Consider the following 24,314-nt stretch of genomic DNA (forward strand, 5'->3'; position numbering starts at 1 on the left):
GAGAACACTTTGCTAGTGTACCCATGCCAACTAAAACTTCTACTTTCATTAGATATGTGTGATATCCATGTTGTAACAAGGGGTCTTTTTACTAAAAAATTATATAACAATATATGTTATTTGTGATCAATATATTTAAATTGGCCAACTTAGAAGACAACACGGTCCACATTGTCTGGAGGTAAAATTTTTTAAAAAGGTAATGTATTTCAAAAAGGAATAAATTATTTGCAAGTGAGGTAGGACTTTAAGGAGAAGGCTTGCATTCTGCATTAAACAGAAACTCTTCAAGAGGTCATAAAAGAAATAATTTCATTATTCCATGAACTAAGGAATATAATGCAAATAAGTCACAGAAAAAAGTCTAAAAGAATTCTGAATGTAAAGGTATACTGGAATGTGGGCTGACAAGCATATAAATGGAGATCAAGAGGCCCCAACTTTCTTCTGGTGCTCTTCTATGATGGGATCGGGCATTCCCTTTTGTGAGCATTGTGACCGGCATTGAGAGTGGGCAAAAGCTTAAATTTTGCCTAAATTTATATTGAGTTTAACTTTTTGCTTCTCAAAGAGCCTTTAATTCACATAGTATTGATCACAAATATGCTGATTACAAATAATTAGAAAGTAATAAAATCATGGCTTTGAGTAGAATGAATGAAGAGAGCTACTTGAACAGATACTTGCTTCAATGAGAAGATTATCTCTTCTAAATGGCAGAGCTGCTATCCATGTCACGGTTTTCAGAGTACTCTATAAAACCAACACCCTACATGCTGGATGTGTGCATTTTACTTTCTCAGAACTTTAAAAAAGGAAAATCATCCAAAGTAAGATATAAGGCAGAAAGAGAATTTGATTTGAATTGATCCTGTAGTATTTCTAAGGTTCATTGTTCTTTATTGTCAACAACTTCCCTTAACTTTCTCAACGATTTTAGGACCCAAACACATCTCTACCAGAGGAGAATTAATTACTAAAATGTCTCACCGTATACTCGGAGGTCAATGTCCCTTTGTTTCTCTCCAGCAGCATTTACTGCCACGCAGGTGTACCTTCCCGTGTCACTGATTTGCGCACTGGTGAATGCTAGGATTCGACCACCAGAGAGAACCTATCGATGATAAGAATGCTAGATAACCAGTATGTCTCCGAGAATGGTAGGTGTAATAGACTTTTTCTCTTATTTTTTTGAGGCTAATCAGTTGACATTTGCCTTTTAGGAAGATTTTCCCTTGGACATTTTTAAGTAGGCAAACATCATATAATACCCTTCTCATCTTCTCAGTGGAAGGATGTAAGAGGCTAGAATTAAATTTGGTAATGACTACTGAAAATAAGTCTTTACATACAGCATCAAATGAAAGTCAACTTTCATCCATACTCACTACAAAGAGAGAGAAAGATGCCAGGGGAGAAACATGAGTGAGAATAAACGCTAATTCTCTTTCTAATTTTTCTTTGGGTAAAAAGGTAAGAAGCTAAAATTAACAACAAAGTGTAGCCAAATTAATTAATAAGCTGCATTGATTATCCTTCATCCCATGGATTCAGTTGTATTTCTAAAATATTGACATTAACTCTGGATCTTCTATGATCCCAAATTTTGAAAGCATTAGATTTGCAAGAAAACCTGAAGAAGTATAATGTTAGGAGAACTACGCTTTCTGTTAGGCAAGATAAAATTAAACTTTAAATTAGGTATATACGCATTTCTGTATTTTTACTTTTGACTCAATATAATGCATTTAAAATTTTTCTAGGACTCAAATTTTATTTCTCGTGATGTTTTCATTATATTTTTTCTTACTATATTACTTGATGTTTTTGTAGAAGTATATATGCTCTGTGTAGTCTCTGATTCATTACTATTTCAAGACATTTAAACCTAAATTCTACCAGAAAATTCCTGTTTCGTTGATTAACATTTCTTTGTGTAAAGTATCTATTGTGGTAGTAGCAGAAAGTGGAGTGGGGCAGGTAGAAAACAACAAATATCTAAAACAAATGGTCAAAATATAACACCTAAAAGTAAGATAAGGGAACTCTTACAAACAGTGAGCTTTTAATGAATTGTTTGGGGATCTCATTTATGTGTCTATGGTGTTTATGGTTGCATATGTGTACTTAAAAAATAGCATCTGTTAATCCTTGTTCTCTAAATCTCTTCAACAGTTTTACCTGTGTGTACTTCCTGTACTGAATAATCAGGTGGTAAATGTCACCAAAGAAATGAATGAAGGTACCTGTAATCCATTAGAAAAACTAGAAACAGGACTCCCATCTTTCAACCAGGTCAGACTTGGGGCAGGAATACCTCTGGCTTCACATTCTAACCTCACCGGGTTATTAACCACCACTGCCACCATGTTATTGCTGCCAGAAATTGATGGGGCCACTGAAAAAAATAAATGAAAGTAAGACATGTTAATATCACAGGATTTGTGATCTCAAATGATGAAAACTACATGTAATGTCTACAATATTGTGTTCTTATTGGAGGGTTTGTTTGCTTGTTTTTTGGTAAGTTCTTTCACATCTCTTATTTAAGATCTAATCACAGCCATCCTGTGAGATAAATAGAGCAAGTGTCAATTTCTCCATTTCACAGATGAGGAAAAACAAGGTTTGCCAGTTTGTTTAAAAAATCAGTTTTTTATGCCAGAGTGGAATTTTATTTATTGATTTCTAGGTTTGTGTGTGTGTGTGTGTGTGTGTGCATGAACACAAGTGTGTACCCCCCTTCACTGGATCTACTGTAGTACGTTAACTACCAACTCCTCTTAAAAGCATTATTAGAGATAAACACTCAAAAACATTTCGTTAACACCTATGATTCTTTTAGAGAGCATTTGTTTTTTTTTATTTTTTTTTTTATTATACTTTAGGGTTTTAGGGTACATGTGCACAATGTGCAGGTTTGTTACATATGTATCCATGTGCCATGTTGATTTCCTGTACCCATTAACTCGTCATTTAGCATTAGGTGTATCTCCTAATGCTGTCCCTCCCCCCTCCCCCCACCCCACAACAGTCCCCGGAGTGTGATGTTCCCCTTCCTGTGTCCATGAGTTCTCATTGTTCAATTCCCACCTATGAGTGAGAACATGCGGTGTTTGGTTTTTTGTCCTTGCGATAGTTTACTGAGAATGATGTTTTCCAGTTTCATCCATGTCCCTACAAAGGACATGAACTCATCATTTTTTATGGCTGCATAGTATTCCATGGTGTATATGTGCCACATTTTCTTAATCCAATCTATCGTTGTTGGACATTTGGGTTGGTTCCAAGTCTTTGCTATTGTGAATAGTGCCGCAATAAACATACGTGTGCATGTGTCTTTATAGCAGCATGATTTATAGTCCTTTGGGTATATACCCAGTAATGGGATGGCTGGGTCAAATGGTATTTCTAGTTCTAGATCCCTGAGGAATCGCCACACTGACTTCCACAATGGTTGAACTAGTTTACAGTCCCACCAACAGTGTAAAAGTGTTCCTATTTCTCCACATCCTCTCCAGCACCTGTTGTTTCCTGATTTTTTAATGATGGCCATTCTAACTGGTGTGAGATGGTATCTCACTGTGGTTTTGATTTGCATTTCTCTGATGGCCAGTGATGAGGAGCATTTCTTCATGTGTTTTTTGGCTGCATAAATGTCTTCTTTTGAGAAGTGTCTGTTCATGTCCTCTGCCCACTTTTTGATGGGGTTGTTTGTTTTTTTCTTGTAAATTTGTTTGAGTTCATTGTAGATTCTGGATATTAGCCCTTTGTCAGATGAGTAGGTTGCAAAAATTTTCTCCCATTGTGTAGGTTGCCTGTTCACTCTGATGATAGTTTCTTTTGCTGTGCAGAAGCTCTTTAGTTTAATGAGATCCCATTTGTCGATTTTGGCTTTTGTTGCCATTGCTTTTGGTGTTTTAGACATGAAGTCCTTGCCCACGCCTATGTCCTGAATGGTATTGCCTAGGTTTTCTTGTAGGATTTTAATGGTTTTAGGTCTAACATATAAGTCTTTAATCCATCTTGAATTAATTTTTGTATAAGGTGTAAGGAAGGGATCCAGTTGCAGCTTTCTACATATGGCTAGCCAGTTTTCCCAGCACCATTTATTAAATAGGGAATCCTTTCCCCATTGGTTGTTTTTGTCAGGTTTGTCAAAGATCAGATAGTTGTAGCTATGCGGCATCATTTCTGAGGGCTCTGTTCTGTTCCATTGATCTATGTCTCTGTTGTGGTACCAGTACCATGCTGTTTTGGTTACTGTAGCCTTGTAGTATAGTTTAAAGTCAGGTAGAATGATGCCTCCAGCTTTGTTCTTTTGGCTTAGGATTGACTTGGCGATGCGGGCTCTTTTTTGGTTCCATATGAACTTTAAAGTAGTTTTTTCCAATTCTGTGAAGAAAGTCATTGGTAGCTTGATGGGGATGGCATTGAATCTATAAATTACCTTGGGCAGTATGGCCATTTTCACGATATTGATTCTTCCAACCCATGAGCATGGAATGTTCTTCCATTTGTTTGTATCCTCTTTTATTTCATTGAGCAGTGGTTTGTAGTTCTCCTTGAAGAGGTCTTTCACATCCCTTGTAAGTTGGATTCCTAGGTATTTTATTCTCTTTGAAGCAATTGTGAATGGGAGTTCACTCATGATTTGGCTCTCTGTTTGTCTGTTATTGGTGTACAAGAATACTTGTGATTTTTGTACATTAATTTTGTATCCTGAGACTTTGCTGAAGTTGCTAATCAGCTTAAGGAGATTTTGGGCTGAGACAATGGGGTTTTCTAGATATACAATCATGTCATCTGCAAACAGGGACAATTTGACTTCCTCTTTTCCTAATTGAATACCCTTTATTTATAAGCAGTGTTTTTTGTCGTTAGCTAACAGTATCAATGACTATTTCAATAACTCACTGAAAGCAAACTTAAGTCAACAGCATGTGGAAATTGAGCATTTTAATAGGAATCAGGAATAAGCACATTTATAAGTTTTAGAACACTGTGCCCTTACATGAAGATGACAATAACACACGCTGTTAAATACTTACACAAGAATTTTATAGAAGCACTTAATCATTTTGAATGCTTCTTTACCCCAGAATGAATCTAGGTGAAGTGGCACTAACCATGAACTTGCAGACTGTAAAATAACTCTGTAGCTCCAGCTGAGTTGATGGCCACGCATTTATATATGCCAGCATCTGAGATCTGGGCACTTTCAATATCAATGATCTGTCCTCTGTTCAAGAAAGTCATGCTGGTGGAACTTGAGAGTAGACGATTATCTTTGTACCACGTAATAACTGAAAGAAGAAGGGGAGAAGATGATCTATGTAAAAATTTTTTAAATTAAATATACTAAGTTGGATCTTAGCTAAGTCACAATTACTTTATTCTTTTTTTTATTTTTTTTTATTATTATACTTTAGGTTTTAGGGTACATGTACACAATGTGCAGGTTTGTTACATATGTATCCATGTGCCGTGTTGGTTTGCTGCACCCATTAACTCGTCGTTTAGCATTAGGTATTCTTATACTTATCATTTGAATTTAATCTGTTTAAGTAATCATCTCTTTAGCTCTGATTTTTAAGAGAAGGTCACCCTTAGAAAAACACCAAGAGCCAAGTTGGTGAGTCCTGAAAATGAATTTAGAAGAAAGATATTCTTTGCTATCTCTAATATATCAGTATTATTTAATAGCAAACTTTCAACCTATCTATTTTGTTGTATGTTTCCTCTCACCCATAAAATTTTGGCTACATGTCTAATCAAACCAAATACCATACACACTATTGGCCTCAAAAATTTATGTTGTTACTGATTCATATGAATAATCTACCAGTGGTGGGAATATACAAAACAAAGTTATAGTCTCATTAGAATGACACTTTTATCTAGCTTCATTAAGATACTTTTAAGTTAAAAAAAAGTTTCAGCATAGATGGATATAAACCACCATGTGGGCCTTGTGGCCACAATATTGACAATAAGATGATTAAGGTATTCATATATTTCTACACTGTTTAAATAAATTGTTTCATGCAGTTAATCAAAGGCAATAAAAATTCAGAAATGTTATCTAACTAATAATATTCTTATCAATGTTTCACCCATGAAATGTATTCTATAACCTGTTCTTTACTAGTAATTAGTATATTATGCTCAAAACCAATTTCAGTTATTCCCAGAAATCTTAAAATATTAAATTACAGAGTTCAAAAGTAAATGTACCAGGCACAGGATTTCCAGCTGCCTTACACTCCAGCTGTACAGGGTTGCTCACCACCACAGTCTCATTCAGCATCTTTCCTGCATCTTCCAGACTAGGTGGTTCTGCAAGAGGCCCAAATAGATAATTATTTCTTATAAGTAGAATATTTAAGCTGAAATTGTTTGCTCAATTAAAATTATAATTTTTCTTCGTTTCTTCTTTTTTTCACATATATACACTGACCTATTTGGAATAAAAGTATACTATTAAATAGGCTGAAGAACAGGATTTAAAAAAATCTAAATAACTTTTCTGGATCACACATTTCTCTGTGTCCAAATACGAAAATCCTTAGAATTATATAGATTAGTAGAGGAGTAAAAAAAAGTTAAAGAAACATTTTTTATTGTACTTAATCTGATTGATTTGGTAAGTAATTATCTTTACCAAGGAGTAATTAATCTACTAAATTTGAACTCTTCCAGTGAAGAAGAAATTAACATCTCAACATATCTTACTTTATCTTTGGACAGCACTGTCTTAAGCTATTTCAGAAAAACATAGATTAACTTTTGTGTGGTTTTTGGCAGTTTTTTTCCTTTGATATAAAATTTAGACTTAAGTTATTCACAAAATAAAACAGAAAAGTACATTTTCAACTTTAAGTAATTACTGATAATGCTGATCTGTTATTTAATGTACTTGGAAAGTAGGAATTTGTAAAGTCTGAGAGGCATAATATAAAAGAAATAACTTGGAACATTAATGCCATGTTTTCAACAATATCTCAAGGAGTGTGAGAGGCATTCAGGATTAAAAAATTACAAGTGAACTAAAGGTTCTGTCTTGTTTGAAAAAGATGTTGTAAATTAGTATCTGAAGTTGACAGAAAAAAAAAAAACACATTTTAAGGATTTGCTACATTTAACTAACTCAATGCACTAGAGACCCTCAACCCACATACAATCAATAAATCCATCAATCCATTAATCTACCAAAAACAGGAAAGGGGGAAAGAAGGAAAGAAAACAAGAAAAAATAGTAGAAATAAGTAAGATGGCAGAAATAAAATTAAATATATAAATATGACTGAGTTCATTTCATTGTTTAATAGAGCTTTTTTGACACTTAAAATAGTGACTTTTTGACACATTAATATTTGTATGGGTGGCCGGGTGTGGTAGCTCACACCTGTAATCCCAGCACTTTGGGAGGCTGAGGCAGGCAAATCACAAGGTCAGGAGTTCGAGACTAGCCTGGCCAACATGGTGAAATCCCATCTCTACTAAAAATACAAAAAATTAAATGGATGTAGTGGTGGACGCCTGTAATCCCAGCTACTCAGGAGGCTGAGACAGGAGAATCGCTTCAACTTGGGAGGTGGAGGTTGCAGTGACCTGAGATTGTGCCATTGTACTCCAGCCTGGGCAACAAGAGCAAAACTCCACCTCAAAAAAAAAAAAAAAATACTTGTATGGGTGATACGGTTTGGCTATGTCCCCACCCAAATCTCATCTTGAATTGTAGCTGGGAGGGACCCATTGGTAGATAATTGAATCATGGGAGCAGTTTCCTTCTCATGGTAGTCAGTAAGTCTCATGGGATCTGATGGTTTTGGATCCATCAGATTGCCTTGGCTCTCATTCTCTTCTCTTGTCTGCCACCATGTGAGACGTGCCTTTTGCCTTCTGCCATGATTGTGAGGCCTCCCCAGCTATGTATAACTGTGAGTCCATTAAACCTCTTTCTTTTCTAAATTGCCCAGTCTTGGGTATGTTTTTATCGGCAGCATGAACATGGACTAATACAATGGGTTAAAACTATTTTTTAATTAAAATATCTAAGTGGATAAGGAGCACAAATAAAAACCCACAAAAATGTTACAATAAGGAGCAGGACAAAGATATACAATAATTTGACATCAATTTCTGACAACTATACAAAGCAAAAATTATTAAACATGACAAAACAACATGATTTATATTCATGAATAATATATTATAATGACAATACCTTACGCATTGAATAACGAAGCAAAAATTGTTAAAAAGCAAGAAAAATTCAAAAACTCTAAAAGTGGCATATTTTAATATGTCCTCCTCAGAAATTGGCTGTGTAGTGAAGCAAAAAATACAGTTATAAAGAATATGAAAAATAAAATACCCATGCAGATTGTGTATGCATATGTGTACATGTGTGTTTGGGGATTTGTAGTTACCAAAGAATATATATGTTTTTCAAATGACAGTGGAATATTTTCAAAATGAAATATTAGCCCACGAAATGCCAATAAAGTATTTTATAATCACAATTTAATAAAGCTATGAAATATAAATCAACAACAAAAATATAAAGCTATCTACATGGGAAAAATCTCATTAAAGATGAAATTAAGATAAGAATATAAGTTTAGAAAAATAAAGTGAAACTGATTAATATTAAAACCTATAGGATGTCACTAAAGCAGTACAGTACTTAAAGAAAATCTAAATCCATAATTAACATATATAAAAACCAAGAAATAATGAAAAAAAAGTCCTAAGCACTCAACCCAGAATTTAGAAGAAGACCAATACAATGAACCAAAACGGGCTAGAAATAAATACTAAAAATAAAAGCAGAAAACAAACAAAATCAAAGAAGATAATAAAACTCAAAGTTGATTTTTGAAAAGTCTAAAATAAAGTCTGTTTTCAGAAGTAGATGTCCTTTGGGTCAAATCTTTTTCGTCCTGGGAGTTGTTCCTAAAGACTCACCCTGGAACCACCCCTCCTTCACTCTTAAAATTGCTTTTGTATTCATTTAATTCCATGTATTAACTCTACCTGTTTGAAATGCCTAGAATGTTTCTGTTTTCTGCACTGAATTCTGATTATCAACACAATATTTAAGGACACAAGACTTATAAATATAGCTATCTAACTTTTCCAACTGGAAAAGAAAAAAAGGAAGAATAATCAGTCCATGGCACTTTCCTTCAAAACAGCTTTTTAAATACTTGAAGCCTTCTGGACTGAAGTGCTCATTGAAGAATTTGACAGACTATGTAGCTGCTGCAATAAAACACTATGATGGGAATAAGAAATACAAGAGCTATGGAAATGGGCTGGCAATTTCTCACTTCACTAGAGAACTTAAAGAAAGATTGGATGTCAGCAAGAATGCCAGACTAAGGGCTCAAAAAATCTACTCCATTAAAGAAACAAAAATGTTGGAAACATTGTCAAAATCAACCTTTTCAGAACTTGGGAAATTAACCAAAGACTTGCAAAAATCCAAAAAGTATTTATGAAAAATAAATAGCTAAATTTCATTAAGAACAGTGAGTTTTGTGGCATTTTAACTGACCTAGCCCTGTCACCCTCTCTCCAGCTCAGTCAAACTTGAAAACAAATAGTCCAATAATCACAGTGAAAAAAGCAGCCTAGCAGACACTGAAGGAAGAACAATAGGTTTCGAGCTACCTGAAAGTACCATTCTGAGAGAACTGTCATTATTTGACCTGTCTGGCCTTTCCATGAAAATCCCTGTTTGCAAGATTTGTCTTTATTTAACCAGATTCAATTGTTCTGTCAGTGCAAACCTTTTCCCCAGGGGTATTTTAAAGTCTGTAAAAACAGACTTCATAGAATTTATATAGAAAAGTTTCCTTATGCTTCTGAAACAAATTACCTCAAACTTGGTAGCTTAAACAATACAAATTTATCTTACAGTTTTATAGGTCAGAAGTCCAACATGGCCTGACTGGGTTAATATTAAGGTGTCAGCAGAGCTGAATTCCCTTCTGGAGGCTCTAGAGAAGAATCTGTTCCCTTGCCTTTTCCAACTTCTAGAGGCCATTTCCTCCATCTTCAAAGCCAGCAACGGGCAGGGCATGTGAGGAAGTGTGTGGAGCATTCTTCTCACATTATATCACTCTGATATGCTGCTTCCCTTTCCCACATTTAATAATCCTTAGGATTACATTGGGTTCATCCAGATAATTAGAGATTATCTTCCTACTTTAAGGTCAAATGATTAACAACCTTAATTCCCCTTTATGATGTAACCTAACATATTAACAAGTTCAAGGGTTAGGATATGAAAATCTGGGAGGATGCCAGTATTCTGCCTACTCACTAATGAATCGAGGCAACAATGAAAACCAGCAACAACAACAAAAATGAAATAAAAACCATGAGGAGAGAAGGATATGATTTCCAGAGTTGCCAAATTGTATTATTTAAAATATCTACTTTTTCAACAAAAATCACATATTCTAAGAAACAAGATAGCATGGCTCATGCGTAGAAAAAGAAGCATAATAGAAACTGTCCATCAGGAAACCTAGAAACTAGATATTGGATTTACTAGACAAAAACTTTAAATCAGCTATTTTAAACACAATTGGCCCTCTCTATCTGCAGTGTCAATGAACCACAGATGGGAAATTATGTTTAATAAAAAATAACAATACAACAATAAAAATTAATACAAATAAAAAATGCAGTATAATTACTAATTACATAGCATCCACATTGTATTGGGAATTAAGTAATCTAGAGATATTAAACTATACAAGAGAATGTGCTATATACAAATACTATACAATTTATTTATTTTAATGTTTATCTCAATAGTTTTTGGGGTACAGGTGGTTTTGGTTACATGGATAAGTTCTTCAGTGGTGATTTGAGATTTTAGTACACCCATCACTCAAACAGTATATGCTGTATCCAACATGTAGTCTTTTATCCCTCATCCCTCATCACACTTCCCCCTGAATCGCCAAAGTGCATTATATCATTCTTACGCCTTTGCATCCTCATGGCTTAGCTCCTACTTAAAAGTGAGAACATACGATGTTTGGTTTTCCATTCCTGGGTTACTTCACTTAGAATAATGGCCTCTAACTCCATCCAAGTTGCTGCAAAAGACATTATTTCATTCCTTTTTATGGTTGAGTAGTATTCCATGTTTTGTGTGTGTGTGTGTGTGTGCATGTGTGTGTGTGTATATCACATTTTCTTTATCCACTCTTTGGTTGATGGACACTTAGGTTGGTTCCATATCTTTGCAATTGCGAATTGTGCTGCTGTAAACATGCATGTGCATGTGTCTTTTTCATATAACGACTTCTTTTCTTTTGGGTAAATATCCAGTAGTGAGATTGCTGGGTCGAACGGTAGTTCTACTTTTGGTTCCTTAAGGAATCTTTGTACCGTTCTCTATAGTAGTTGTATTAATTTACATTCCTACCAGCAGTGTTAAAGTGTTCCCTTTCAGCACATCCACACCACATCTTTTTTTTTTCTTTTTTTTGCTTTTTACTTATGGCCATTGTGTTAGTTCGTTCTCATGCTGCTAATAAAGACATACCCCAAACTGGGTAATTTATAAAGGAAAGAGGTTTAATTGACTCATAGTTCAGCATGGCTGGGGAGGCCTCAGAAAACATAATCATGGCTGAAGGGGAAGCAAACACATTCTTCTTCACATAGTAGCAGCAAGGAGTAGTGCAGAGCAAAGGTGGGGAAAAGCCCCTTATAAGACCATCAGATCTCATGAGAACTTACTCCCATGATTCAATTACCTCCCACTGGGTCCCTCCCACAACACATAGATATTATGGGAACTATGACTCAAGGTGAGATTTGGGTGGGTACACAGCCAAACCATATCAGCCACTCTTGCAGGAGTAAGATGGTATCTCATTGTGGTTTCAATTTGCATTTCCCTGATGATGAATGATGTCGAGCTTTTTTTCATGTATTAGGTTGGCTGCTTGTATATCTTTGAGAATTGTCTATTCACATCCTTTGCCCACTTTTTGATGGGATTATTTTTTTTTCTTGCTGATCTGTTTGAGTTCCTTGTAAATTCTGGATATTGGTCCTTTGCCAGATGCACAGTTTGCTAATATTTTCTCCCACTCTGTGGGTTGTCTGTTAACTCTGCTGATTATTTCTTTTGCTATGCAGAAGGTTTTTAGTTTAATTAGTCCCATTTATTTATTTTTGTTTTTTTCTGCAACAAATACTATATAATTTTATATAAGGAACTAGAACATCAATAAATTTTGGTATCAATGTGGGGTCCTAGAATCAATCCCCTGTGGATATTGAGGGATGACTGAATGTTCCAAGAATTATAGGAAACCATCTATAAAGAACCAAAGAAAAGTAGGTGAATTATCACTAAATATAGATGTTAATCAAGTGACAGAAATTATTTTTAAAAGCCAAATAAAAATTCTAAAGTACAATAAAGACTCAACACCTGGAAGAAGAAAGCTGGAAGGTGGAAGAAGAAATAAATCAACAAATTTGAAGGTTGGTCAATTGATAATCCAATTTTAGAATCAAAGAAAAAAGAATAAAGAAAAGTGAACAGAGCCTCTAAGATGTGTGGAAACACTATCAAACATAATGGTAGTACCAGAGGAGAGGAGAAGGAGAAAGGTACAGAAAGAATGCCTTAAAAAGTAATAACTGAAATGCTCCCAAATTTGAAGAAAAGCATCATTCTATATATCTAAGAAGTTTAAAAAATTCTAAGTAAGATAAACTCAAAGAAATCCCCACCAAGACATCAAAATCAAACTGTTTAAAACCAACAACTAAGAAAGAATCTTGAAAGCAGTAAGAGAGAAGTGACTTATGTACAAAGATCCTCAATACAAACAACAGCCAATTTCTTTTCAAAAAAAGACAAAGGCCAGAAGGTAGTAGGATACTCAAAGTGCTGAAAGAAAATGACTACTAAACAAGAATTTCTTATCCAGGAAATCTGTCTTTTAAAATTAAAGAAGAAATTAAGATATTTCTAGAAGAATGAAAATGGAAAGCAATGAATTCTAGGAAGAATTCATTGCTAGACCCATGTTCTACGAGGAATACTAAAAGGAGTTCTTCAGGTTGAAATGAAACAGTAATTCTAATACACACAAAAGAATAAAGTTCACTGGTAGAGGTAACTACATAGGTAAATATGTGAGATGTAAAAACTATATATTTTGCTCATAACTCATTTTTTCTCCTATTGATTTAAAAGATGATAATATAAAGCAGTAATGGGCACTTTAAAAAATGTAATTTGTTTAACAATAATAGCACAAAAGAGGGGAAAGAGAGAGAGAGCTAATTAAGAACAAAATTTTTGTATACTATTGAAATATCCAAATACTATAATTATTAAGATTCTAATTATAAGATGCAGGAAAACTACTAAAAATAAAACTCAAAAAAAGTAAAAGAAGCAATAAGGGAAATAAAATGGCACCCAAGAAAATGTCAGCAATGGAGAAAGAGAAAAACAAAAAAATGACATAATAAATATTAAAATATATAACCAATGACAGACATAAACTCTACCACATCAATAGTTAAATTAAATATAAATAGATTAAATACTCCAATCAAACGGCAGAGATTGGAAGAATGGATTTTTTAAAAAATTCAACTGTATGTTGCCTATAATAGCACACTTTAGATTCAAAGACAAATAAATTGAAAGTAAAAAGATGAAAAACAACATATGATGCAAACAGTAATGGAAAAAGAACTGTGGGGGCTATACTAACATCACACAAAATAGACTTCAAGAAAAACTGTTACTGGCAGCAATGTAGGACTTTAAAAAAATAATACAAAAGGTTAATTCATCAGGATATACCAATTATAAATATATATGTACATAACAACAGATCCCCAATATACATGGAACAATAACTGACAAACTCAAAGGGAGAAATAGACAATACAACTATAAAAGTTAAGAGACTTTGAAATCCCATTTTCAATAGTGGATACAACAACTACACAGAAAATCAATAAAAAGATAAAAGACTTGTACAACCTATAGCACAACTGGCACACATAGACTACTCCACCAGAAAACACATTCTTCTCAAGTGCAAATGTCATAGTCTCAAAGATAGCCTATATATAAGACTATAAGACAACTCTTGATACATTTAAAAGGACTATAATCTTATAGTGTATGTTCTCCAGCACAATGAAATTTAGGAACCAATAATGAAAGAAAATTTGAGAACTTCACAAATATGTGAAAATGAAGTAACACACTCCTAAATAACTATTGGTCAAAGGAGAAATCACATGATAGACAATATTTTGAGAGGAATGAAAACAAAAACATGCCAAAACTTGTGGGATGCACATAAAGAAGAGCTTAGACTGATTTGTAGCTGCAAACATCCATATTAAAAAATAAGATCTCAAATCAATAACCTAACATTCTACCTTAAGAAATCAGAAAAAAAGAAGAGTAAACTCTACCCAAAGCCAGCAAAAGGAAAAAAAAATTAAGAGTATATACAAATTAAATAGAGAATAGAAAAACAGTAGAGAAAATTAACAAAACCAAAAGCTGGTTCTTGGAAAAGATCAACAAAATGAAAAAGACTTCAGCTACACTAAGACAAACAAAAATGAGAAGACCTAATTACTATAATCAGAAATGAAAGAGGGGTCATTACCAGCAATCTTACAGAAATTAAAAAAAAAAAACTGTAGGAGAAGATTACAAACAGTTGTATGCCAACAAATTAGATACCCTAGATAAAACAAAAACAATCTTAGAAAGATACAAACTACTGAAATTGACTGAACTGTACACTCTAAAAGGATGAATTTTCTATTTTGTGAATTATATCTGTGATCTCTTTGTGAATAACAAGCTCAGAATTTTTAACGTTCAACTGAAGAAACAACTGGGATCAAGAAGCACCCATAACTGACCTACAAAGATCTCATAATAAATCAGATAGTCTGATTTGACGCTCATTGTATTTCAACATAATTTTAATTTATAGCCTCAGAGGCTTAAAAAAAAAATAAGCCAATTGCTTTTCTACTCCAAAGAGTTAGAGATAAAAATTATTGCTAAGCATTTTTTTTCTAAAAGACTTCTATTGTCTTCACAGCCAGACTTAGCAAACATAAAGATGTTATCTTAGCTAATTGTTTCAGATGTCCTCAAGGTAGTTTCCATATAAAACATATGCTTTAGGCCAGGCACAGTGGCTCACGCCTGTAATACCAGGACTTTGGGAGGCTGAGGCGGACGGATCATGAGGTCAGGAGTTCGAGACCAGCCTGGCCAACATAGTGAAACCCCATCTATACTAAAAAGACAAAAAATTAGCCAGGAGTGGTGGCAGGTGCCTGTAACCCCAGCTACTCAGGAGCCTGAGGCAGGAGAATCGCTTGAACCCGGGAGGCGGAAGTTGCAGTGAGCCAAGATTGTGCCATTGTACTCCAGCCCGGGCAACAGTGCTAGACTCCATCTCAAAAAAATATATATATATGCTTTAGAAATGTCAAAACATAATTCAGTAACTAAAAGAGGAAAGCTAATGACTAAAGGCCCTGTACAGAGAAGCTCTGGGTATAGTTACTAGTACATGGTATTTGACAAACAAGTGAACCAGAAACCCACTGAATCTTGGGGGCATTGTTTGCCAAATAATTATAATCCTGCGTACAAAGCACGTGATGGTTCAATGCTTCTAACACCAGAAAGGCTCCAATGTAAGTCCATACAAAAATATTTTAAAAGCCTGATTTCTTTCTCATTTTGAGGTTAAAAGTAAATACAAATATAAATTCCATTGCTCCCTTCTAGCACTGAAATGCAGTCTTGAAATTTAGGAGAACATTGTTCTAGATAGAGCAGCAATAAAGTAACAATATCTTATGATCTTATTTTAATAATAAGATGTCTGCATTCTCCAAGAAGAAGGTTGAATTCCATTCAATATGCTGGATTTTTTTTTTTCCAAAAGCTGCATGTACATATCATGCCAAAAACAGAATACCTTCTTCTTGACATATTGTGTGCTAGATTTTGCCTATTACTTCAATCACACAGGTCATGAATAGAGTTTTTCAAATCCTGGTTAAATTACAGGTAGTACATAAGCAATCTAAATGTAATTTTGGTGAGTTAATGTTCTCTATCTAGTGAAATTGTGAAATAGGGAGGAATAAATTAATCTATACCAAGAAAATCTTAGAGTCCTGAACTGAAGTTATCCATGAGAAAAGAAAAAGGTTCCCTACAACATTCCCGAGTCTCCTTTAAGCCACATTTGAGCTATTAAACAAAACACAGAAATGATAGAGGAACCATTTTTGAGTGGGTGTTAGCAGATGTTAGCCAAGCAAATACTTTTCAAAATAAAAATAAAAATAAGGGGTGCTCTACTAATGTTTTTACCGGACAACTAATACAGACCCAAGAGAGTTCCTGGCCAAGAGTAAAGGCAGGAGGGACTTTACAGATATTTATCAAAATGGTGCAGTGAGAAGGGCCAGAAATCAAATACGTGTTTTGCCAGACAGTCTTTATGCTCTCATTTACAGATGCTGACTAGGAGCCAGGCACCAGGCTAAGATTTTCACATGTAGTCTTTCATTTAATCCTCACACAACCTCCATAACTGTGGTGTACTCTCTCTATCCTTCCCATTTTACAGATGAGGAATGTACGTTTTTATCCTGCAGTTATTAATTGGCAATATAGAAAAGTAAATTTGAAGTCACAATATTTTACTTTTTCTGGGTGTTTTGCCTTGGTTGATTTTTTTCCTGTGTGCAGATAAAATGAATGCTTGGGCTATTAGACTCCAAATAATCATTTGTTTGTGGAAACATCTGTTGCACTTGGCAAATATCTGAGGTTTAGATATAATTTCATAGTTTGGTCTAGGGAATAAAAACTTCCAGAATTATTAAACTTTGATGATCAAAAAGACCACCTACTGAGGGCTCCTGCCCTTTATAAATGACAGAACTCCCCACCCTGGAAAACCCCATGAGAATGTTCCTCTTCTCTTGATCATGACGTCGTCTCCTAGTCCAGGAGACCAGGCACCCTTACTACAGCTTTGAGAAACAGCTTTTGCTATGATTAAGAAGAATGGTAGCTTCTAAGATATTTTTATAAGAAAGGAAAACATTAAACGACTGAAACACTGAATATTTTAGGATTAGACATTTCTGGATGACAACTGTGGTAAATGCACATTTGCTGAACGTGTTATCCATCAATAAAGATTGGTATTAAAAAAAAAAAAAAAACCTGGGCTGGGCATGGTGGCTCACACCTGTAATCTCCACACTTTGGGAGGCTGAGGTCGGCAGATGTCTTGAGCCCAAGAGTTCAAGACCAGCCTGGGCAACATGGTGAAATCCCATCTCTACAAAAAGTACAAAAGTTAGCCAGGCATGGTGGCATTTGCTTGTGGTCCTCCCTACTAGGGAGGCTGAGGTGGGAAGATCACCTGAGACTAGGGAGATCCAGGCTGTAATGAGCCATGATCGTGCCACTGCACTCCAACTTGGGTGACAGAGTGAGATTTTGTCTCCAAAAACAAAAATAAAAACAAAAAATCCTGACTTCAAAAGTAACTACAGGGTTGGTTGATAAATTAATAACTGAACCTAATTAAATGAGGATTGCTTCCCCATAGGTTTTACAATGCCCTTTTTAATACATAGAACAAGAATTGTATGCAATACTTTGGGAGCATTCAAAGAGCAAGAGTATTAATGGGGCTAGTTCCTCTCTTGTTCCTTATACTGTAATTTCTGCTATTGATTGCTAAGTCTGATTAATTTTTTATGAAACTAAATTCTCATAACTACGGTAATTGGAACAAACCAAATCCAAATTCAAATACTCAAGTATTTCAATGCATGGTGTCTTTTAAGCCATGCTTTTCACATCCTATTCTTTTATAGTTTTCCACATTAACTTGTCATTTTAACCAATGAGGTCTTTTTGAAGTCTATCATCAACCAGTCTCTTAGAAATTCCTACATTTTTTAACATCTCCAATTATCAGTAAAGTTATTAATGCAAGTATTGAAGAGGACAGAGTCAGGTTTGGAGCCTTATGTGTCCAATGTGATGTTATTGTCATGAATGTCAAAGTGAAATGCCAGTTTTCTGTCTAGATTTCTAGATTCCCATCACATGCACTCAGCTAACTGCTTCTTCCAGGCTGATCACAATTAGTATCAGATTAGAAGTGCACTTCATCATTTATTCTCCCTTCAGGGAGATGAACTGTTACGTATGCAAGTCATGATCACACTAGTTGAAATGTTTTAACCTACTACTACACCTTACTTTTATCCTGTGATTTGTATCAGGAAGATAGTTTTATATTCTCCCTCTGATTAAGCCATTTTTAATAAGCTCTTAAAATGACTAACCTTCTGCTTCTCTTTCATTTCACATTAACCCATATGTTTACCAGTCTGCCCCCTTCTCTTTGATGATTTTCCATGTAGACGTGCACCCTGATTGCATCTCCTGTCAACCAACATTTTGTTATAATATTCAAGTTTAGAGACTTGTGCCTTCTTAGGTATCAATTATGCTTTTTCTCTTCTGTTGTTGCTCTTTATTTGATGGGATACTTGATTTCTCTCACAGTCTCTGGTTTTCAGTCAGTCTTGACTACACTGGCAAGTCTTTAGGCCAGTCTTTAGTGTCTAGGCCAATGTTTTTCCAAATATGGGCTCAAAGACTACCTACATTAGAGGTGCTGTTTCAGGAGATCTGGGACTAGGCCCAGGAAGCTGTATGTTTAATATGTAACCCACATGTCTTTTAAGAATACTGAAATTTTAGAGCATCTGTTCCAGGCAGATTCTTCCAGGACTGGAGACATACACTCTACTCTTTATTATACAGCAGGGGTCCGCAACCCCGGGCCACAGGCTGATACCAGTTGATGGCCTGTTAGGAACTGGGCCACACGGCAGGAGGTGAGTGGCAGGAGAGCAAGCATTACCACCTAAGCACTGCCTCCTATCGGATCAGCAGCAGCAGTAGATTCTCCTAGGAGTACGAACCCTATTGTGAACTGTGCATGCAAGGGATCTGGGTTGCATGTTCATTATGAGAATATAATGCCTGATGATCTGTCACTGTCTCTCATTTCCCCCACATGGGACCATCTAGTTGCAGAAAAACAAGCTCAGGGTTTCCACTGATTCTACATTACGGTGAGTTGTATAATTATATCATTATATATTACAATGTTATAATAATAGAAATAAAGTGCACAATAAATGTAATGGACTTGAATAATCCTGAAACCATCCCTCTCCCTAGTCCGTGGAAAAATTGTCTTCCAAGAAACTGGTCCCTGGTGCCAAAAAGGCTGGCGGATGCTGTTATAGAGCATTCATTTAAGTATTTTAAAAACAGTCTAGAGAACAAAACATCCTTCTTTTTTAAAACATCTCAGGAAGTAGAAGTTAGCAAAGTTAGCTGCTACCATTTATTTAGTGTCTATAAAGTGGGAGATGTTTTATACCTATTATCTCTAAACCCTAAAATAACTATGGAAGTCAGATACTCATAGAAATTAAGTAGTTTATTCAAGGTAACATACATCATGTTTAGCATAGAATTTAAACCAAAGTTGGCCTGACTTCTAAGTGCCTAAGATGATTGTATCATGCCATTGTATCCCACTTCACTATTTCCTCTTAGCCAGTAGCAGAGACCAGGCAAGAACTGAACTTGATGGGAGAGGGAAGGTAAACAGCTTACAGAAGGAGAAGAGAAGGAGCCTCAGGGTAGGGAAATAAGAAAGAAGAGAGAATTCCCCTCAGCATACTCTTAGATGGAAGTGTAAGTCTGAGTAGATGCTTGAGACAGCTGTAAGAGAGCACTAGGAAGAGATAAAGGCCTTATGGGGAATGAGGCAAATGCAAGGCAACTTACAGTACAGCAGGGTCAGCCTGTCCCCTAACCCCACTAGTATGGTCAGCCAATTGCAAAATGGTTACATTCAGATATTGGTCTCCCAAATAAGGATTCAGGGAAAGAATAAAGACCCACGTGGTTTATGTATGTTATGGTACGTATGTAGACATCCCTAAGTTAGGTGTTCATATTTCAGGGACTGGGAAAAGAATAAATTCATTTATTGGAAACATTTAGGAAACTGATGATTTGAATCTTTTTAACTGGTTGATTCAAATGGAAGAAAATGTGCGAAGAAGCAAATTAGAAGAATTCAATATCCAATGAAAACTTTTTCATTCACCTACTATTTACTCTTTTATTTGTTAAATATTTTTGACTGCCTACTGCATACCTGGAATTAAGCTAGGTGCTAGGACATTATTCTAGGTTTAATTGCTTGGTAAATGTGAAGTGAATATATGAATGAATAAATTAATAAAAGGCTGAACAAGAAGTCATGTGAATTAGAGAAAATGAATAACGTGTACATGAAAATCTTGAACGGTTTTCTGCAAATATTCTGGCTACATTAGGAAAGTCCAGCCCTCTAATTATTGGCCTTTTCTGATGAGCTTCTAGAGATCTGAAGTGGTATATTCAAGGTTATGTAGTCTTTCAAGTTTACTGTGAAGCTATGATTTTATTGAGGTGATCCATGGCCACCCAGACTTTTTATTACAGCACATTGGAGAAAATCCTGAGCCAAAGATGGCTTCTACTCATTAAATCCTTCTTATAGGCAGGTAAGAAAATCGCAGACAAGATTAATAAACACTGCTGCCAACTTCTGTCTTTTCAACAAAAGTTATCTGTAGAAAGCTATAAGTTAACAGAATACAGGTGACTTAAAACACAGGATAGTGTATTTAATTATGAGCTCCAGTATGTCCTGTTTGACAACCTGAAAACTGAAGATCCTAACATGAGCAATGATAATTACAATAACGTAAAAAAAAAAAAAAAACACCCTAGGTTTTTTTTATACAGACTAATAAAATAAACACCTGTTTCTTTTATACTGTAATTCAATAAAAATGAGCCCACTATGTTTTTAAAAAGTGATACAAATATTCTTTTGTTAAGATGTAGAAATTACATTACCATGAACATGCAGTTGAATGTGCTGTTGTGTTTCTCCAGCTGCATTGGTAGCCACACATGTGTATCTGCCAGCATCTTCCAACAGGGTTTTGGCAATTTGTAGAACTCGACCAGAAGACTGTATCTAATTGGGAGCAGACAGCACAGAGGATTTTTGTACTTTATACTTGGATTTGAAAACATTCACTGAGACAGAAAAATTCATTTAAATTTATAATATATAACAATATTTTCATGCCAATATCTTAATAAACTCTTGATAGACTAGAGCGAGTTCATATCGTCATGCACAAGACAATAGACTAGTTTGATTGAAAAGCCTTTTCTTATTCATTGGAAAACACAAAATAAAATAACCAGTAAGGCCAGCTTACTGGTATAGTCATACTGAATAAAAGACTTTAGCACTGAACTATGAAGTATGTGATGAAAATTTAAGCTATTTGAAAAAAAACCTGGCCACATTTATATAAAAATTCATAGCTTTAAAACAATGACTTTTTATTAAATGATCATGGGAGCCAGAAAAACAATAAAATTATAAAATATGAATAATGAGAATGAAGATAAATTTCTTCCTATTTTTCACAATTTCCCTCTTAAACCTATTGTAACTGGCCTCTGCCATTTTGAAAGTGGTGATTCAGAGGTTATTCTTTGAAACATACTATTCAGAGGTTACTAGTAACTTCCAGTCACAATATCCACCAGCATAAGTAGTAAGCTCATACTCTCCTCCACCATCTATAACATTTGGTGTGGTTGACTACCAATTCCTTGAAACTCTCTACTTTCTGGATGTTAAAGATAAGCATTCCCTCAGTTCTAATTCTCTGACTTTCTTAGGAGATCACTTTTCAGAATCTGCTTCCTCTTCCTGTTCCACACCCAAGGAACATAGCTGTCTGATAGTTTTTTATCCAAACTCATGGTATCAGTGAAAAACTCTAATGCATTCTAAATTTACAGGATAGCCTCACTTTCTCTCCTGAGCTCTACATGTGTCCTTCCAGCAATCTGCTGGACAGGTTAGTATATCAAATTTAACATCAAATTCACTTGCACAAAATTAAGCTCATATATTTTCCCTTGTATTTCTAAAGTCTACTTCTGATTGCATGTTCCCAGTCTTGTTTAATGGCCCCCACTATTTTTCCAGTCATCTAGGTTTTGGAACCTACTTTGAATCCTATTAATTATGCTACTATATGTTTCTCAGATCCCGTTTTCCATTTCCACAGCCACTGTGGAATTATAATAGCTTCTTAACTGATGTTCCAGTGTCTCCAACCTCCCCAACTGTTAATCTATCTGCATATTGTTGCCAGAATAATTTGTTTAAAATTGAAATTTGATCCTTTAACCAGTTTCCCATCAAAGTACATTCATGGCTCTCCACCTTCCCGAGAATGAAATCTGAACTCAGCACAGCCCTCCAGGCTCACCACATTCTGACCCCAAATGATCTCTCCAAACTCTCCCATGTAAACTCCCACTTAACCTATTCTCCATTCATACTGTTATAAACATGTTAAGCAACACATTCATACATTTATATTCATGTCTGGACTATTATATTACATGATCTTTAAATGCCATAATTTTTAAAGACCGAACTAGGTCAGTCCTCTCTCCTTTTTTGTCTTACCCTTTACTCTCTCCTTGGATTAACTCATCCATGCCCATGGTTTCAAATATTGTTGATGTGCCAATATGTCCAGCCAGAACTCTCCTTTGAGCTCCAAAACCATATACTCAGTGATCTACTGACATCTCCACTAGTTGATCTCATAGTCACCTTAACCCCCCAAAATCTAAAACTTAAATCAGTTTTCTCACCTCAAACTTGTCCCCCTCCAGTCTCTTATCTCATTGTATGGCAACACTAGCCATGCAGTTGTGTACGCTGGAATCCTAGGAGTCTTCCTTGCCACATCCCTCTCCTTCACTTTTCATAAAGAATCTTTCCTCAACCCCCAGTGATTTAACTAATAAATACCTCACCAATCTATCCAAGTATCCTCATCTACATGGTCAGCATATGAGTCTAAATTTCTATCTTTTCTCTCTCCTAGATAAATGTAACTAGGTTCTAATTGGTTTCTACATATCTATTATTGGCTCCTCCAATTTATTCTTTGGAATGGGTCTGGATAACTACTTAAAATTCAAACCTGATCATGTCACTCCTCTCTTAAAACTCTTCAAAGGTCTCTCATTGCCTTAAAGTAAAAATGAAATCATCAACCTTACTTAAGTGCCTTCTACCTAGTCTTTAATATCACCTCTCCCTTGGTCTCTTCCTCAGCCCACTGGCTGGCTTTCTGGTCCTCAAGAGGTGCCATGATCTCCTTTGCTTTGTTTGCCCATGCACGTATTCCTGAACCACTCTACTCCGTTCTCTTCCATTAAATTCACCCATTTAACTTCTATGAAGTCTTCCGAACTCTAATCAGGGCTTTTCCCATAAATTTTCCTCATTCTAGAAGGCTTTGCTTTTCTCATTACATGTTCTTACACCTCTAGGTTTTCTCTTAAAATCATTCATTACGGGTTGCAATCCTACTTTTGTATGATAATATAATAAATACCTGTCTCCCAGGTAAACAATTGTTTACTTTCACTATGGCTGAAGGCTAAAAACTGAATCTTTCACTTGCAAAAAGATGTGAGATTATTTCCATTGGATTTGGAATAGGAATTAAAAATTAACGGATAACCACCACGTCTACTAAAAAAGGAACATAACATATCTCTCATTAGGGAAAACTCACAAGTAAAATTCAAGCCCACATTAGTCAATTAACTTGATCCTATTAGCAAAATCTATTAATTCTGATTTCAAATGTATCCTTTAGATTATCCAGATTTGAAATCTATCATCTATCTATCTATCTATCTATCTATCTATCTATCTATCTATCATCAATCTACTAATTTAACAACTATGTACTGAGATACAGTTATATGCCAGGGACTATACTCACTATGAAGGATAAAAAAGTGAACTTATTCAGTTTTTTTTAAATTGAGTCTTTGCCCTCTTGAAGCTTTAAACTAATTCTTAAAAATATTTTTCAAGACTTATTTTACCTACATTTATGTAAATATGACTTCATCTTAATTTTACTCAATGGTGAACATTTTTGGCTTATTACTGATGAACATCGTTCATCTGTGAGACACCAGTTTTTTAACAACTAAATTAGGCATAAATCAAAAT

General features: G+C 35.0%; 1 protein-coding gene across 1 annotated transcript in view; it reads right to left on the reverse strand.

The window, feature by feature from the left end:
* The window catches only part of HMCN1 (hemicentin 1), a 438,669-nt gene that overhangs the window by 145,750 nt on the left and 268,605 nt on the right, over window positions 1-24,314 (reverse strand). Inside the window, exons 36-40 of the mRNA XM_055234444.1 lie at window positions 21,092-21,215; window positions 6,238-6,339; window positions 5,130-5,306; window positions 2,247-2,398; window positions 991-1,114 (exon numbers count right to left, since the gene is read on the reverse strand). Coding sequence (XP_055090419.1) covers window positions 991-1,114; window positions 2,247-2,398; window positions 5,130-5,306; window positions 6,238-6,339; window positions 21,092-21,215 — 679 coding nt within the window. The remainder of the gene's footprint in view (window positions 1-990; window positions 1,115-2,246; window positions 2,399-5,129; window positions 5,307-6,237; window positions 6,340-21,091; window positions 21,216-24,314) is intronic.

Source organism: Symphalangus syndactylus, chromosome 19 (genome assembly GCF_028878055.3).
Source record: "Symphalangus syndactylus isolate Jambi chromosome 19, NHGRI_mSymSyn1-v2.1_pri, whole genome shotgun sequence".
Classification (NCBI taxonomy): Eukaryota; Metazoa; Chordata; class Mammalia; order Primates; family Hylobatidae; genus Symphalangus; species Symphalangus syndactylus.